Source organism: Carassius carassius, chromosome 34 (genome assembly GCF_963082965.1).
Source record: "Carassius carassius chromosome 34, fCarCar2.1, whole genome shotgun sequence".
Taxonomy (NCBI): Eukaryota; Metazoa; Chordata; class Actinopteri; order Cypriniformes; family Cyprinidae; genus Carassius; species Carassius carassius.
The window spans coordinates 29,030,106-29,048,200 of record NC_081788.1 but is presented as its reverse complement, the minus strand read 5'-3'; the positions used below and the strand labels follow the sequence as shown (position 1 = coordinate 29,048,200).

Genomic DNA, 18,095 nt, shown 5'->3' with positions numbered 1-18,095 from the left:
GGTTTTGGGTTTGATTTCTAGGGAAAGCAGGAAGTGAAATGTTTATTTTCCATTTAATAAAAGCGTCTGCCAATTATGTAAATGTTAGTACATATTATTATACTATATGAAATTTATGCACATATTTGAAGTACTTATTCTTGATGCACGCACTATTGTTGTTTTTTAGCTTGCATGCAAAATGTATTTCATGCTACTGGACTACTAAACAAGAAATAAGCAAATTTCAACTTTCGTTCATGTAAATGTCATGGAATAGTTCACCCAAAAATGAAAATTAGCTGGAAGTGTCATCTAGAAGTCTATATAGAATCTTTTAGAAGTTGACAATTAGCCAGACCACACTTCATGCCATTCAATAAAGCTATTTTTATGGGGAATACTTAATTGTGACTTGAATGACTGGATTTGTTCTTGACTTGACCGAAGGACTATTAAAAATATGTCATCCCACTGACTTTTAAAACTATTTTAACCTTTATTTTATTTTCTTTGCATCTGGATGAATACAAAACATGACGTTTTATTTGAAAACCAACCCAACAGATTGAAGTGGTAATACAACCAACTACATAAAGTTCACTGAAAGTTGAAGAGAAATTACAGGCGTGATTTGATTTTTTGGAATATTTTATTTTCTTTATCAAAAATCCATTTCAAATCTGGTGAATGTCTGTAAAACAAGACAAGATAAAAATCAAAGACTCAATGATGGTGTTCACAAACCCTCTTGTTCCTCAGACCTCCTGAAACAGGGATTCACTTCCATGAAGGGTTTATACACACACCAAGAATAAAGAAACAAAACGGTGGAGAATGCTAGAGCTAGCCAATCACAGCGCTCCGTGGCTTCCGTTCAATTAACCACACAAAACATCAACAGGAAGAAATTAATCATTTGTACATATATATTTAATATTTGAAAAAAAAAAACAAAAAAAAACAGAACACTAGTCGCAAGTCTACTCCAGACGATGTGTGGCCGATAACTACAGTGTTTTGCTTTTTACCTCGAAATGCGTTTGGAAATTGAGATGGTGGATGCCATGTCGGCAAGATCTTGCCGTCAGTTTATTGTGAGTCTTTTCAGGGGACTTCAACACAGCAAGTTCAGGATAGAGGAAAGAGTGAGCTCAAAACCAAAAACAGGAAAACGAAGCATCTTGCTCCCCCCTCCCTCCCAAAAAAAAAACAACAAAAAAGCCAAAGAAGCAATTTGGAAACCGGACTGGGGAAACGTGGATAATATTCCTCTATTTCAGCTTCAGTCATCGTCGCCGTCATCATCCTGCAATTGAAAATGTTCTCTTAAGAAGTGAAATTTAATACAGAGCGAATACAGTTACACATTTAGAGACTTTCGACACGACATGCAAACTTCAAATGAACTGGCTGCATACCTCTCCATCATCCTCCTCCTCCTCTTCCTCTCCGTCATCTTCTCCCTCTTCATCAATATCATCCAGACCTTCCTCATCTTCATCCTCATCCTCACCTTCCTCATCCTCCATGTCTGGAACCTGTTAGGGTTAGAAACACAAAACGTCCGCTGCATAAATGGAAAAATTTCTTGAGCACATCATTTAAAAGTGACTGGAATGGAAACTGTCTGAGACCAAGTTGATACAAACGAGCTTAATCTGAACATTTTTAAAGATTCCCATTTCTGTGTGGACATTGTTCCAGTCTCACCAAGTAGTACTGCAGAGGATTCGGCCAGATGTCGTCTTTAATGACTTCGCCCAACTCGTCCGCGCCTGAATCGGCATGATCAGAGAACCAGGTGAAGAAGCTCTCGGGTTCTTCATGTTGCCGTTTCTTACCCGCTTTACCCTGTGTCTGACCGGACCGACTCGTGAGGTCCTGCGAAAGAAGGAATCACATATTAATTGAACGCAGTCATAGAGAAGCTAACTCTTTAATATTAAACATCATGCATACTTTTCCTGGTTTCCATTTGATCTCTGTCGACTTTGAGGTTGGGTCTCCACTCTCGTTCAGGTGAATTTCTTTAGAGAGGACTTTGTTCTCAAAATACATGTTTTCATCGAAATACTACAACACAATGGAAAAGAGAGGGTGAGTTACGGGAACATAAAATCTCTAAGCCATGAGAAACCATTTTTACCACTTACAAAATCTATTCTGTAGCCAGATTTGATGTCTTCAAACTCTGTGACCTCGACTCTGATCAGATAGTGAAGCGCCTCCTCATCCTCCTCCCCAAGAAGAGCAGAGACTAGAGAACCAGATCATATTCAACTATTTAACTCTCATTGAGTATTATGGTAAGTAAAAGTGTAATAATTTGTACAGGGGCTTACCTTGTGGGTGGTTGACAAATGTGGTGACCCAAAAGTTGGGGATTTTGGCTATGAGCTCGGACCTCTTCTGGAAGAACGGCTGGCGAAGTTTGTTGTATTTCTGTTCGACTTTGAGAATCTCTTCACTTGCCTGCTCGTTCAGTCTGACAAAAATGAATAAAATAAATCATCTCCATTCACGAGCATCACAGCATTGACTTAAATTTTCTTAACTGACTTAATATAATACAGTTCTACATACCTGTCAATTTCATTCTGTACTTCATCGATGTGCTCGATGGCTTCTTGTTGCTCTTTTTCTATACAATGTTGAGGAAAAACAACAGGAAATATTACAAACTAGCACAACATCAGCTAAAATTCTTTTATTTCCAATACACGCATTTTCAACGATTAGAGTAGAATTTAAAGATGTTTAAACGTAACACTTGTTCATAGTTTCTTTTGAAAAATTAGTATTATTCGCGGGAATTTTTTTCTGTGACGCGAGTGCAGTCTAATGCCGCGTGGTTTAAATGTGCACAGAACCGCTCGCGCTGCACCTGCTTCCGCCGCGAACCAACTGACGATGCGCGAGAAAGTCTATTCGGCGTTAATTTATACCATCGTTCGACCTTTAAAGTGCATAAACAACAATTAGCCCGTGCTACATCATGGCGGAAGACGTGGCTAGGCTAAAGCTAAAGAACAACAACAATAAAGCACCGCGATCGGACGCTTCCGTCCCGCGTGTTTTACGCTCTTTAACTGCACGCGTTTCTTCGAAAAAAAAAATCCGTTAGCGGGCAGAACAAAACAAACTCCCGGGCTTTGATTTTTAAAATATAACGGTTTTTGTGTGCGTCCTAATGGGTCTTTGTGGCGCGCTTAACGTTAGTTCGCAGAAATCAAACATGGCCTCCGCGGCCAAACACAAACACATCGCCACGGTCCACAGAAACGAGTCATACTCGAGCCGCGGAGAATTAACTAGCTACAATAGTAGTTAAAACACGCTTAGGAGATAAGAAAAAGTGAAAACGGCCGCCAATTATTCTCGCTTAACGTTACCTGAGGTCTCGTCCCCTCCGTCGTGGTTCGAGTTCAGTTCCTTTTTACTGACTTTAGCCGCTGAGGCAGACATGATTTCACTGATCGCGACGAGAGGAGTTTCCAGTGAGAATCAAGCGCTGTGGAGGTAGAAGATCGTCCTCCTGTAGCTTGGTTTCTGGAGACTGTATTAGGACGAGAACCGAGCGAGTCCGCGCTGCTCCGCACAAACTTACCGCGAGGGAACGATCGCAAATTCTCACGCGCTCTTTCGGACAGAACGCGCCCCTCACGAGCTCGAAAAATGAACTCCGCCCCTTCCAGAACAACCCGCCGAGCTAGACGTCTCTCCCCGGACCTGCTCTCTGATTGGGCGGCGCAGGTGGGGGGCGGGGCTGAGCGTGGAACCGCTACAGAAAGGGCGGGATTTCAATGAAGCTTTCATAACATGTCACCTGAATGTAGGTAAAATGTTTTTCTAGACAAAAACAACACTGTAAATAAACACACAGGACTATGTTTAACATTATTTAAACTGAATGCGGACAAATGAAGCCGTTCACACAGAACGCGTTTTTGTTTTCCACCGCGCTGATGTTCCATTGTTTTTCTACGTAAATTTGCGCGAGGATGACGTCTTAAACGCGTCGCGCTCGCGTCCGGCGCGTGAAGAACGTTCTAAAAACGCGACGTTCAAGATAAACTACAAAAAAAAGTTAAATTTCTTAAAAACGCCCACGGCTTTAATACAAAAATGTCGCTGAATCCTGTAGCTCCGACAATAGAAGTCGAGCAAGCAACGCCAAGGTCATGGGTTCGATTCCTACGAATGCCTAAATTAATAAAACGTGTAGTTTGAATTCAATGCGAGTTGCTTTAGTGTAGATAGAAATGGACAAAACTCTTTAGTTAGTGGTTCAGCCTTTTTGACATTGTTCACAATATTTAAAGTATGCCAAGCCTCAATGAATTTGCATGTATTTTCCAAGTAGCTTGTGATATACTGGATAAGAATAATAATAATAATAAAAAAAAATCAGACACAATATTTTAAAGCTTTAACTATAGAAAAGTGCCACTAGTTTATAAACATTTTATTTATTTATTTTACCCAAGACACACTTTTAAAATCAGGATACCTAAAATGTCCAGCTTTTCCACAATGGGAACCCTGATTCTTGTTAAAAGGTGAATAAAACAACAAATATCTGGATTTGTAGCTGATTAAAATACTCGCTTTGCCTTACGTTAAACAATTTTAAGTCATCTGAGGCTCATTTGGAAGTTGTCCCATTGCTTAAAGTCTCACGAATCCCAAATATGAGGTTAATTTCAAAACAGATATGAATAAATAAACAGAAAGCTTGAGAAACCGCTCGGAACTACCTTTATTCACTGAAGCATTTTTTTTCTGGCTTATAAGAATCATTCATTAGCAAAGTCAATAAATATTGTGTGCAAACGTTTATTTAGTCGCATATAAAATTAACTACTAATGCAAAATAAAAAAGCAAGATGTAAAAGAATCTCTTGGGAACCGTCCCTCATTATATATCATGCAACAAATGAGTAGAAAACATCCTTCACCCATTTATAAAGTAGATACTGTACATGTTCCCTGCAGGTTTACTTCATAAAATGATGCAAATAACCACCTCACATCAGTATTACTAAAAATACGGTCTAAAGAGACGCTCAGTAAAACACTCAGTGTTCTGAACTCTTTCTATGGACTTCTCCTTGATGATAAAATCCGCTCATTTAGCCCCGTTGGTGTGTCTGATGTAGATCCTCTCCCACGCTACTGTCCCACAGACGCAGCAGAAGTCCCACAGGTTGCAGACAAGTCCTCTGTCGAATGGGTTCTCCTCCGAGTCGCAGTGTTTGAGGTACAGGATGCGCTGGCGGGACATGAACTCCCAGGTGGTGCTGTTCACCGAGGCCAGGTACAGGTGGATGCACAGCAGGAGCAGCACGACCACCGAAAACACAGCCGTCAGCGCAAACGCCCCGAGCAGGAATCCGTTCTGAGTGAACCACTGCTGCCAGGTGGGTGCTGAGACCACGCCCGACCTAAAACACATGCACTTCAGGGTCATTCACAGTGCATTTGATGCATTATTAATAACTGAACCCTGCTGGACTGTAAATAATCAGTAATGAGGGGAAATTGCTAATCAGCTTAATAAATAGCTTCTCTGGGATCAATGAAGATAAGGCACTGCTTACTGTATAGTTTATACTGCATAATGCAGGGGTTTTCACTCTTTTAGTTGTCACAGACTCCAAATATCACGATCCTCGTGAGAGGGACTCCCATCCATAAATTAAAATTTATACACAAAATGCATTTTCATATATAAAAAATATGAATGTTGTTAAAAATAAACTATATAAATATGTGATATATCTCCTGCTCACTATAGTACGGTGCTGAGAGATGTATCATTTATTTCAATCAAAATATTTTAATCAAAATGTATTTATTATTTATTTTAATCACATTAATTAATTTATTATTGAAATACAATTATCTATTTATTTGAATCATTCCTAAAAAAATTAGTTATCTATTACTTATTTATTTAAATTAAATTATATTTATTTATTTTGTATCAAAATGTATTTATTGTTTATTTTAATCAAACATTATTTATTTTAATCAGTTTAATCACATTCATTTATTTATTATTGAACTAAAATTATCTATTTATTTGAATCATTCCTGTTAATTTTAGTTATCTATAACTTAATTATATAAGTACAATTATATTTATTTATTTATTATCAAAATTATTATTTTTTTTATTTTAATCAAACATTATTTATTTTGTTCTCACATTTACTTATTATTTAAATAAAATTATATATTTATTTGATTAATTTCTTTTTATTTTAGTTATCTATTACTTATTTACTTTTAATTCTATTTATTTATTATCAAAATGTATTTGTTTATTTTACTCAAACATTCTTTATTTGAATCATTTTATCACATTTATTTATTTATTATTTAAATACAATTATTTATTTATTTAAATCCTTTCTGTTAATTTTAATCACATTTAGTTATTCCTTTTTAAAATCAAATTCTATTTATTTACTTTAATCAAAATGTATTTATTATTTATTCAAATAAATCTTTATTTATTGTATTAATTTTATATATATTTTAATCACGTTTTATTTATTTATTGACTTATTTTTTAATCAAAATTTATTTGATTATTTTTTATTACATTTATTCATTTATTTCAACAAAAATTATTTTACAATACAATACTTTTTTATTTTCACAAATGTATTTTGTTAATCTTATTTCTTATTATTTATTCATTTTGACTGTTTAATGCTTTCCTTCAGATCCCACTTTGAAAATCCCTGGCATAATGCATACTATTCTACAAAAATATATAAACTCAAAATATTTCAAACTAAACATTGTCATCATGACCCTGTTACACGGTTTAATTCACAGAAACGGTCCACCTTGGAAATAAATGTTTATAATATGTTATATTACATTTGTCTTAAAACATCTTTATATGAACTATATCACTTTTACTAAATTATCCAGCAGTCTGATCAAATAATAGGATGTTAAAAACACAGAAAACACATGTCCTGCTCAAGACTCACCATGATGCCTGTAAACCCCACGATACAGCCACAAACTGCACACAAAGGTACAGCAGAAACCACTTGTGATTCCTCTCTCCAACACAGTTATCTATCCAGGGACAGTGATGGTCAAAGCGCCTCACACAGCACTTACAGGTTTTACAGTGCCTGGCCCTCATCGGTTGCTGGTTCACACAGAAAGAGGAGAGAATAAACAGATTTCACTGGAAGGAACTTTATGGTGGAGCGTCTAGGTTGATGAAGTACCAGTTTAAAGCAGTAGCCACAGCGTCGCTGCTTCACAGAACTGAGATCTTGAGGAATCATCTTCTCCAGTTCTTCATTACTGCCCGCCGACGTTCCCTGAAAGAGCCCAGATATCTGTTATTATTCGAGCAGGATACTGGCTCATACAGATGTTGCTTTCAGAACTACCTCCGTGTCGCTGTCAGACAGAACGAAGCCAGGATCCATCAGAGACACGGTGAAGTACATCAGTACAGAGAGCAGCACCACGGAGCTGAAGACCACCGGCTGGAACAGATCTCCTCTCTCCTGACACTGACGAAGATCTGCACCAAAACAGGAGTTTTTAACACTTCTCTCTTAATATGTAAATATATACTATTATATATATTATATAGAAAAATAAAATATATAAATCAAATATTTAAAGTATTTTATTTATATATATATATATATATATATATATATATATATAAATATATATAAACTGGTGTTCAAAAGAGAGATTTTTAATGTTTTACAGAAAAAAAAAATGTCACCATGGCTGTATTTATTTGATTAGAAATACAGAAAAAAACTGTAATATTCTGAAATATTATTACAATTTAAAATAATAGTTTTCTATTTTAATATATTATAAAATATACTTTATTTATTTGTGTTTTCAGCATCATTACTCCAGGCTTCAGTGTCACATGAGTTTCAGAAATCATTATTAATATGCTGATTTATTACAGTTGTGCTGCTTAATTTTATTATTTTTTTTTTTGATCCTGTCATTCATTTTAAAGGATTCTTTGATGAATACAAGTTTATAATAAAAGAGTAGCATTTAATTAAAAAAGAAATATTTTGTTATGGTATACCCTTCCATTCAAAAGTTTAGGGTCATTAATATTTTCTTTCTTTCTTTTTTTTTTGGAAAGAAAATAATGTTTTTATTCAGCAAGGATGTGTTAAACTGATAAAAAGTGATGATAAAGACTTATCTTGCTAGAAAAGCTTAACAATATAAGTTTTTAATGAAGGCTGTTCCTTTTTTTTTTACTTTCAACTGTTCATCAAATAATCCTGAAAAATCGGGTTCCAAAAAAACTTCTGATTTGATCACAGAAATAAATTATATTGTAAAGTATATTAACATAGAAAACCATCATTTTAAATGCTTATAATATTTTACAGAATATTTTTTTTCTGTATTTTTGTCAAATAAATGCAGCCATGATGAACAGAAGATACTTTTTTAAAGCACATAAAAATCTGATTTTCAAATACAAATATAATTTTAATAAATGTAATATATTTGGAAACACGCACACACACACACACAAGATGAAATGTACCTGTGTTGTGCAGAAAGAGCACTAAAGTTGTGATCCAGGTCAGAATTACATGAGCAGTCCGAACTAAACACCCGGATTTAAACATGTCCTTAAACATCCTGCGTCTTATGAACATAAAAACCATTTAAACATTGCTAGATTCTTGAATATACACGTGCTATCCTGTGTGTACTCTTATCATAAATACATTAACATACAGTAAAACATTTTAAACTAATTTTAGAGATTGTATGTTTTTAGTCCTCTGGTTTTGTTGTGTTGACATTTCCGGGTCTGAAAGGTTGGTTGGATTTCAAAATAAAAGTCTTTTTCCCCCGAGCGGGATTTCAAAATAAGATTCCAGAGTTGTTCTAGAATTACTTGTTTTAATGTGTTTAATTAAAACCTTTTTTAAGTGTACATAAAATTGTCAGCTTATTAAAATCACGTAAAATGCCAATACTGTGTTAAAAATTGGAGAAGGAAATAGATTTCATTTCAGTGGTACATAAAGTGTTTTGAGCTGCAGGTGGCAGTGTGCCTTATGCCTGGTTCACACGGGACGATTTTAAAATTGTCGGCTGATTTTCCAAACCTGAGAGACCCCACACACGGCGATAAAAAATCACGGGTCTAACAGTGTTGGTCATACAATGTGTGGTGTGCAGCCACACGGCAAAATCAACACATCACACACGAACCGATTTGAATCCCGAGCATTCCCAGGTCAGACGGGAAATCTCGCAAAATCCCTCGAGATCTAACGTGAATTCAGAGTAAACAATCATGGCGGACGAAGAGGATGCAGTGGCCATAGTTTGTCCTTTGTTTGTAACCGAAAAAAAAACATAAGAAAAAAAAGAAAAGGCGATTGTCAAAGAAGCGGAGACAAAGTCCTCCATCTCCGACGTCCACCGGACTTTCTGGTGCGCCAAGCCGCCGGCTGTTTTGATTTTGTTTCCCGGTACTTCCTCGCCGCCTCGTCACCTCGCTTTCTGATTGGCTACACGCCACAGTCCACAGGCTGCGTGATCGTTTGTCCTCGGGGGACACCACACACGAGAAGAAATCGGGCCAAATAAATCCAACATGTTGGATATCCCCGATTTGAGATCGGAGCGGTCCCAACGTCCTTCCGAGCAGAGGAGAGCAGTCTTAACACACCACACACGGCAGGAATATCTGATCAGATTATTTTACGATAATCGGAGCATCTTTAAGATTGTCGGAAGGTGTCAATCGGGGCTAAAATCGGCCTAATTATCCTGCCGTGTGAACCAGCCTTTAGTTTAATTTAGTTTAGAGATATGATCCACAAAACTGTTCAGAGACCGGATCAAATCTAGGACTGAACCCGTGTTCTTGTGTAAATACGACAGATGGATTATAATATTAGCACATCTGTAAGAAAGGCCTGATTTCATTTTTAAATTGTAGCGCATATATATATATATATATATATATATATATATATATATATATATATATATATATATATATTCGTTTTTTAATTTAATTATTAAAATATTAAACATTTAGAATATATATATATATATAGTTTTTTAATGGACTTATTTCCAAAGTAAACTAAAATATTTGTATTAAGATGTTTAATAATTTATTATTAAATTATTATTAATATTATTGAATGTATAGAGTAAATTATATATATATATACACACACACACACACACAAGTTTATTAAAAGGGATTTATTTCCAGAATAAACTAAAATATTTTAATTTAAATATTGATATTGTTTTAGATAATATTGAAACAATTTTGATGTCTATATATATATATATATATATATAAAATCTCTAAAATTTAAAAGCATTTCTTAAAATCCAAAACACCAAAACAACATACTATGAATATTAAGTTTTTATTGAAAAAATAAATTACATTTAAGGATTTATTAAAAAAAAAAAAGGATCTAAAACCAAACTAAAATAAGAACATCTCTGAAACAAATGCTGCTACAATGAAGATCTGACATCCGAATCATTAATTCCCAAAAACATCTTAAAGCCATTTCCAGTCCTCCGAATAGAGGCTTTTAACAAACCACATCAGAAGAGTCTCAAACACAAACCTGTGCATTTATAAGGTGAAATTAGTGTTCTCAAATCCCCAAATACTGGAATCAAGCATATCAAGTGAATTTATTTCTCAAACATATGGTCCCCTTTACAAAACACTCACACCCTCTGACAACATTTACAGTCATTGCATTGCATTCACAACTGACTAAAGCAATTAAAGTGCATTTCTTTTCAAATCAACCAGACATTATATTAAGGCAAAGCTGAGAACATCAGTGTGTCAATTTAAAATAACCACAATTAAGATTAAATTAGACAGCAGCTGAACTACAGAAAAACACGAAAACACACCTGCTTCTGAAACTCTGTCTGTGCAACACATTCATTAAACTCTCGGATGCCACAACATAAATACGTATCTGGTTATAAAGATGTATAAATATATTACTTCAGTCAATATAAAGCAGCATTGGTCAGTAAAAAGGCTTCAGTCAGCATGAAAGAATGCATTTCACAGTAGTTTGTAGCGTTGATTGAGTTGCATTGTCTGACTGGATCATAACAGCACTTGATTCTTCTCACAGTGGCACATGTATATGACAAAATACACACACACACAGTGGTCACATGACATCGAAAAACATTGGTCCCTGATTTCAGCTTTCAAACTTCTTTTCACCATTTTAGAATACTAAATAAATACTGAGATGTTCCTCGCTCACATTCACAGAATGAGATGGACTCCACACCTCAAGGGTCAGAAACCTTGAGATTTACGCCTCGTGTCTGTTCATCTTGACTGCACACCTAACGTCGACTTAATGTTCTCGTACACGACGTAGCTGATGCTGACGGCCGGGATGACCTTCAGGAAGTTTGGGGTCAGGCCCCGATAGAGACCCGTGGGGCCCTCGGTCTTCATGATCTGCTTGAAGAGTCCCGTCATTGAGACCTGAGATGAGCCTTCAACCGTAGCTGCAGAAATACAAATTAAACAATATTTAGCAAACGAATGCATTCAAATGCATTATAAACTAGGGCTGCTCGATCATACTAAAAGTCTTAATCATAATCATTTGGATCAAAATTGAGAAAATTATTATTTATCATGATTTTTCAAAAACTCTCTAGCAGTGGATTTACTTTAAATATATATTAAAATAAATATTTAACCAATAGGTCTACAATAAAATGTGAAATCCTTAAATACATTAAAATGCATTATTATATAGAAAAAAAAGTATATTAAATGTAAAAGTGTATATAGATAAATTGTATATGAAATATTCTATAAAAAATGTGTACTGTATTAATATCAGGTAAATATTATAAATAAAATAAAATGCATTAAATATAAATATGTTTGTATTAAACAAGAAATTAAATGTATTAATATAAGAAATATTAGTGTATTAAATGTTAAAATTAATTAAATGTATTATAATTATTGTTATACAAATAACATGTATGATAAATAAAATGCATATTAAAACATTAAATTAAATGCATTAAACAAATGTTTGTATTAATCAAGAAATTAAATGCAATAATATAAGAAATATTAAAATTTATATCAAATATCATATAAAATTATAAAATAACAATAAATAAAATGTATAAAAAAAAACATTAAATAATAAAAATGTATTAATTTGAAATAAAATCCATTAAAAGTGATGATATATTATTTACTAATATTGTAAAGTGTAAAGTTCACCTTGCGCCTGCATGCGTGTTCGTACGAGCGCTAGCGGGTAGCTTGCGAGTTGGCCGCACGTACTGGAAACAGTACCACAGCCTAGCAGCACAAACACACCTGGATGTGTGTTCTCTGTGCCGTAGCGCTGAAGCCACGAGTTCTTTAATGTCTATCAAGAGCAAAAGAGGAAATAAAGTCAGCTTTCTCCATTCACGAGTGACAGCAGCAGCAGCGATGGCTTTAGTTTGTGTTCCTCTGCTCACCTCATACACGGCCAGGTCGATGCCAGCGTACGGGATGATGCCCAGCATGTTAGGGACGTATCCTTTGTAGAACGCCATCATTCCCTCGCCCTTCAGGATCTGTTTGGCACAGTCTGAGATGCCCTTGTACTGGCCAGTCTTTCTCAGCGCCAGACGGGTTTTGAGAACCTGAACAGAAGAGCATTACTGAGGTTTGTTTATTAAAAGCATGCCAGCTTCATCTTCAGAATTACTGAAATGGTGTAGAGCTCACCTCCATGGGGTAGATGGTGCTCTGGGCAAGGACTCCTGCCAGGGACCCGGCTACGAAACGCTCGGGGATCCCCAGAGGAGCTTCCTGACTGCTTCCCATCAGCCGTTTGATCTGTTGAGGAAGAAAAGTGGTCTTGAGTGCCATTTACACACAGAGCAAGCACGTGATCAGCATGTGTTTCCCCATTTAGTGTGACTATACAGTAATAAAAATAGTCTATAACAAAATTAAATCAATTAATACAAACACGATAGAACTATTACAGCGATAATAGTATAATAATAATAATTTACAGAATGGTAAATTACTTATATTTATGACACGTTCCTTTCCATGATATTTTAGTCTTTATAGTTATATTAACTTTATAGTTCCTTGTTAATATTTTGATTTACACTTTAAGATTTTGGTTTTCATTTTAGTTTTAATTAAAATTGCAGTGATTTAAGCAAACATTTTGGTAATATTGTAAAGGACAATATATATATATATATATATGTTTTTTTTAATAGGTTTTGTTTTTTATTTTGAGTTTTTATTCATCTATGCTTTAAGTTTTAGTTTATTTAATTTTAATGATCTTAGTACTTCCATTAAAAAAAAATAATAATAATAATAATAAAAAATAAGAGATGATGCTTTGGCAGTTAGCAAATATGCATCTATAAAAATAAGTAAAAAAATAATTAAGTAATGAATCTTTTTTATGATTTTAGTTGATGATAATAAGCCTGTTTCTTCATTTTCAAACATGAACCATAAAGCTTTAATTTGGGAATTGCATTGAAAAAGCAGCAATATTTTATCATGTTTCTCAGGTCATAAAAACGCATCACTTCTGGTTTATTACCTGCTCATAAGCCATGAATTTAAGGGCCGACTCGGGTGCGATTTTGAGGATGTTGATGCCGTTGCCCCTCCACAACGAACGCATCCCTCCTTCCTTGATCATCTGACCCAGACTACTCATGATACACATGTTGCTTCCATGATATCCGTGCACCTACAGCAGAAGAGCCAACAAAACAGATATATAATATATACAATAACGATCTAGTTTATCAGAATGGTATCAATATTAACAGATGATATCTTACGTTTGATTCATTCAATTAAAACTAGAGCAAAGTTAAATACTTCGGAAAATTTAGGTAAAAGGTTTTGACCCGGATCATTGAACTATCAAAGTCCGATTGAGTAACAGCTGACGTAAAACATGACACAGATCTTCACTATCACTATCGCTCGGGATGTGACAACATCGAACACCATCTCGTATCGGCCAATCAGAGAGCAGCACAGAGGGTGAGCTTGACTCCTTGGATTCTGATTGGTCGCCTGACTGGACTGTATAAATATTCAGAGTCCAGGTGCTTTCACTGATGAACTACTCTATGACTCTCTATGGTTGTGAAACCAGTTTGCACTTCGATTAAAGGGACATTCTTGTGTAAATAAAACCAAAATCACTCTAATCTAGTTCGGTTCATCTACAGTGACTCCGGGCTGTGATTTTGGTGTTTTGAAGGTAATTCTAAGGTGTGTGTGTAGCTGTACCTGCATGAGGACTTTGAGACGGTCGAGTGGAGCAGTGAAGGTTCGGGAAATGGCTCCAGCTCCTCCACCAGCGACCAGGTGTCTCCACCACATCCCCGTCACGTGCTCCTCGGAGGTGAACTCATCTGGGACCGTCATGTTCTCTCCCACATCGAAGATCTGCAAACAGACAGATCACCAGCATGATTAAAGACAACTGCCAGTAAACACTACTATTTCAGTCTAATTTCATGTTTAATTCAATGTGTTACTTCCCATTAATTGTTTGTGAAATTGGCGATCAATTTAAAAAGTGAAAATGGTTTCAAAGCAAATCCTTTAATGTAAACATTTTTTAAAATTGTAAATAAACAATGAACTAGCTTATTGTGATTTGTTAAATTTATATAGAATACATTTTTCAGATTATTAATTTAAAAAATAAAATGTATGTTTCTACTTACAAATTGTGATACTTGTGATTTCTTTGTAATTATTTGTGAAATTTGCTAGCAATTTCTGACTGAAAATAGTTTTAAAGTAAATCCTACACTAAAAAAAAAGAAACATTTTTCGAAGTAAATCAAATAAAACGTTTATAAAAAGAAATTTCATTATTGGAGTGTGTTTTACTAGAAAATACCATTTCAGTCTAATTGGACATTTAATTAAATCTATTATTTGCAATGCCATGTAATTAGTTGTGAAATTTACTAGAATTTTGAGTGATTATTATAAGTAAAAAAAAATTTTTTAATTTTTTTTACAAAAAAACCTTTCTGTATTTCTACTTCAAGTTTTCACTTTTCATTCAGTGTTACTTGCCATTTCTTTGTAATCATTTGTGAAATGTACCAGCAATTTCAGCGTCTCAATCATTTCTACACCAGATTTATTTCAAAAGTGTAGTATTCCACATATGTGCACATATCAACTGCAAGAGAACTAAAGTGCAATGACCCTGGCAGGATCAGCATCAGCGTGTGCGTCAGTCTGACCTGACCAGTGACGCTGACAAAACCTAAAACTAATCTCCGTGTTTTTAGGGCCTCATTTGATTCAAAAAATCCCTTGCGGACTTTACAAACTCATACAAAACTGATTGCAAACTGGTGTACACTGCATCAGACATCTCACTGTGCACTGAACTCTGCCTCGAGAGAACAATGACTGCAGAGAATCTAAAGTAGGTTGTTGATATTCAACTACACAAAGTCTCTAAATCATCTAATTGCGAGTGTCCTGAACTGTTGCATAAGAAGGTATCGCACTGGTAGAACATATTTGAGTGCTATGACACTTGATTTGCATTTTTATTGGATGGATATATGCTAAAACTCTGGTGGCCATATTAATAGCAGGATTCTCTAGAGACAGACTAGTTAAGATTTAGTATCTGCAAGGTTATACCAATTAAACTGGACCCCGTCCTAGATCACGGTGTTCCAGTGGGACTGGAGATATTTTAGGAAGCCACATTAGGACTGTCATCAAACATAAATCAAGCCAACGCTCGGAAACATCCTAAAACCTAAACTAGCATCATTTATGCTCATTTCAAGGAATCGGAATCAAGCAAAGATTTGACATCTTTTGCAGTCGACACAACTAAAGCAGCTTCTTCTAAACAAGCTTTGAGGGTTATTTTGAAGGATTCGGACTAGTGTTCGTTTGAGTTCAGGATTTGTGTGGAAGAAAACACTTACAGTCGAATGTTTCCAGTACAGGATGATTTCGGGAATGTTTTCGGCAGGCTGTAATGTTGGAGACTTCTTCCATTCATTCCAGTCAACAGTCATTGTGCCGTTTTTGTCCATGCTGTGAGAGGAAAATGGGAAATAGGATGGAAAGAAGATCATTTAGAGTCAATAAATTAATTCTGTGCTTTACAGTAAATGTCAGAGATGATAAAAACTAAGAGGAGACTCGGTCCATTCAGAGATAACGCATTTATACAGTCATAAACCAAGGGTTTGCACTATAATAAATCACTATAATTCCAGTGAAATTATGGGTTGAATTAAAGCTAATAATGCAATTTTTCAAATTTTTTAAAATTATACTTTATTATAAAGCAATAATTAATTTAAAAAACGTTTGACATTTCTAAAATAGTAAAAAAAAAAAATTACAGCACTGTGATTATTATTAGTCAAAGCCATACCATAAAACATAATTGCATTTTTATTAAAACAATATTTCACCTCTGAAGGACCCTCTCTGCTTGCTGGAGGGAAATATGCACGCCGAGATCTTGCAGTGAGTTCACAATGTCTTTGGCATTCACTTGACCTGATATGGAACAGACAATCAAATATCAGCTTTTTTAATTCACCAAGATATATAGTTCTGAGGTATTGCACTAAGGTATAATACCAGCAATCGTTCTGTCCAGGCTTTTAAATACCAGCTTCAGGTCTTTCTCGTGGTCTTGGAGGTAGTGAACAAACTCTTCAAAGTCCAGCTGTCCATCATGCGCTTTCTCTTCAGTTTTCACAGATTTCTGTGGGGAGGGAATTGAAAATGACAATTTAATGCAAGAAAATCCAATGCATTCCATCTGGAAACTATTGCACAATCAGTAGAAGTCAATGTGTGAATATCAACACCTGGCAAACTAGAACAGACGGAATAAGAGCGACTTCTAACTGTACAGAACAGATAAACTGCGGGAGACAATAAAAACCTCGTTCAAATCAATTTAACCACTGACACAGACAGAATATTGACTCCTTAGACTCCTCTTTCATTGTTATTACTGAATGCATTCTCAAGAACATAGGTAACATAGGCGCCATACAGCCTTCAGTTCAAGGACGACATTCAAGTAACAGTGTAGAAGTTACAGTACCATTACTGATGTACTTTAATAAGTCGATAGTAATAAAAACAAGTGTTTTTTTTATTTTTCGTGCTGGGAAACTCCATATATGGTCAATTTGAGCGGAAGCGAGAGCGCGCACAGGAAAGAGGGACGTGCAACGGAATCGTCACGCGTCAAAAACGTTAAAAACCTAAATAATTAACTAAACTACTTTTTAGTTTAATCGGTTTAACTTAAGTTACATTAGAGTGAAAAACATGTATATAGATAACTAGATTCTCCTACCTTACTCCATTCTCGGTATGTGGAGAATTCCTTCGATGGCAGAAGGACGCTGAGAGACTTGAGGGACTTCAGCTCGGACGGTAGTCCGTTAGATTCAAAATACTCCACCTCGATTTGATCTGAATTATGGACGGGCACATAAAGGCACAGGCACAGCATCTTGAAAATAATAAAAGTCTTCGACAATAAATAAATAAATATCACGAGAACACTCTCGCCAGATGGCGATTAAACGTTGGAATGCCGGTAACTCGCCCGATCACGTCTAGAAAAGTCCTTAGACACGCCCAATTGAGGACTCCGATTGGTCAACGCCTTTTAAACAGATTTGAACGTCAGAGTCTGAAGGTCCAATCACGAGTGAAAGCAATGCTCGTATGTAAATAAACCCCTCCTCTTTTACTACGCACGGCGCGGACTGAATGAACTGCCAGAACGATCAAGTGACATGCTGAGTGATAATGTCACAGTTTCACAATGTGAAACTCCACAGAACACAGAGAAACCGGTTCAGACCTGTAAAATGTTGTATACTGAAAACAAAACAGAAAAATACCGAATGAATAATAATAATAATAATAATAAAACGTTGGCTGAACTAAAGTTAGTTAACATGCCTCAAGGAATAATTATGGTTAACCAAAACTA

General features: G+C 35.3%; 3 protein-coding genes across 4 annotated transcripts; all 3 read right to left on the bottom strand.

The window, feature by feature from the left end:
- Positions 1–612: 612 nt before the first annotated feature.
- On the bottom strand, positions 613–3,681 carry LOC132114976 (protein SET-like). Its single transcript, XM_059523386.1, has 7 exons — positions 3,375–3,681; positions 2,566–2,623; positions 2,325–2,467; positions 2,136–2,239; positions 1,942–2,055; positions 1,693–1,863; positions 613–1,520 (listed from the first exon to the last, which is right to left on the bottom strand). Exons 1-7 carry the CDS (start codon positions 3,445–3,447, stop codon positions 1,380–1,382), a joined length of 804 nt encoding a protein of 267 aa, XP_059379369.1. The 5' UTR covers positions 3,448–3,681; the 3' UTR covers positions 613–1,379.
- Positions 3,682–4,723: 1,042 nt separating this feature from the next.
- On the bottom strand, positions 4,724–8,841 carry zdhhc12a (zinc finger DHHC-type palmitoyltransferase 12a). Of its 2 annotated transcripts, none has more exons than XM_059523649.1 (5): positions 8,564–8,841; positions 7,410–7,546; positions 7,242–7,355; positions 6,993–7,159; positions 4,724–5,426 (listed from the first exon to the last, which is right to left on the bottom strand). In XM_059523649.1, exons 1-5 carry the CDS (start codon positions 8,685–8,687, stop codon positions 5,111–5,113), a joined length of 858 nt encoding a protein of 285 aa, XP_059379632.1. In that variant the 5' UTR covers positions 8,688–8,841; the 3' UTR covers positions 4,724–5,110. The 2 variants fall into 2 exon arrangements, with proteins under 2 accessions (XP_059379632.1, XP_059379633.1); XM_059523650.1 differs by having other exon boundaries at positions 7,242–7,337.
- A 2,243-nt stretch (positions 8,842–11,084) lies between these two features.
- On the bottom strand, positions 11,085–17,737 carry LOC132114975 (calcium-binding mitochondrial carrier protein SCaMC-2-A-like). The gene is made up of 10 exons (XM_059523385.1): positions 17,448–17,737; positions 16,715–16,841; positions 16,543–16,630; positions 16,045–16,156; positions 14,360–14,518; positions 13,653–13,805; positions 12,803–12,913; positions 12,550–12,717; positions 12,305–12,455; positions 11,085–11,562 (listed from the first exon to the last, which is right to left on the bottom strand). Exons 1-10 carry the CDS (start codon positions 17,604–17,606, stop codon positions 11,378–11,380), a joined length of 1,413 nt encoding a protein of 470 aa, XP_059379368.1. The 5' UTR covers positions 17,607–17,737; the 3' UTR covers positions 11,085–11,377.
- Between the last annotated feature and the right edge of the window lie 358 nt (positions 17,738–18,095).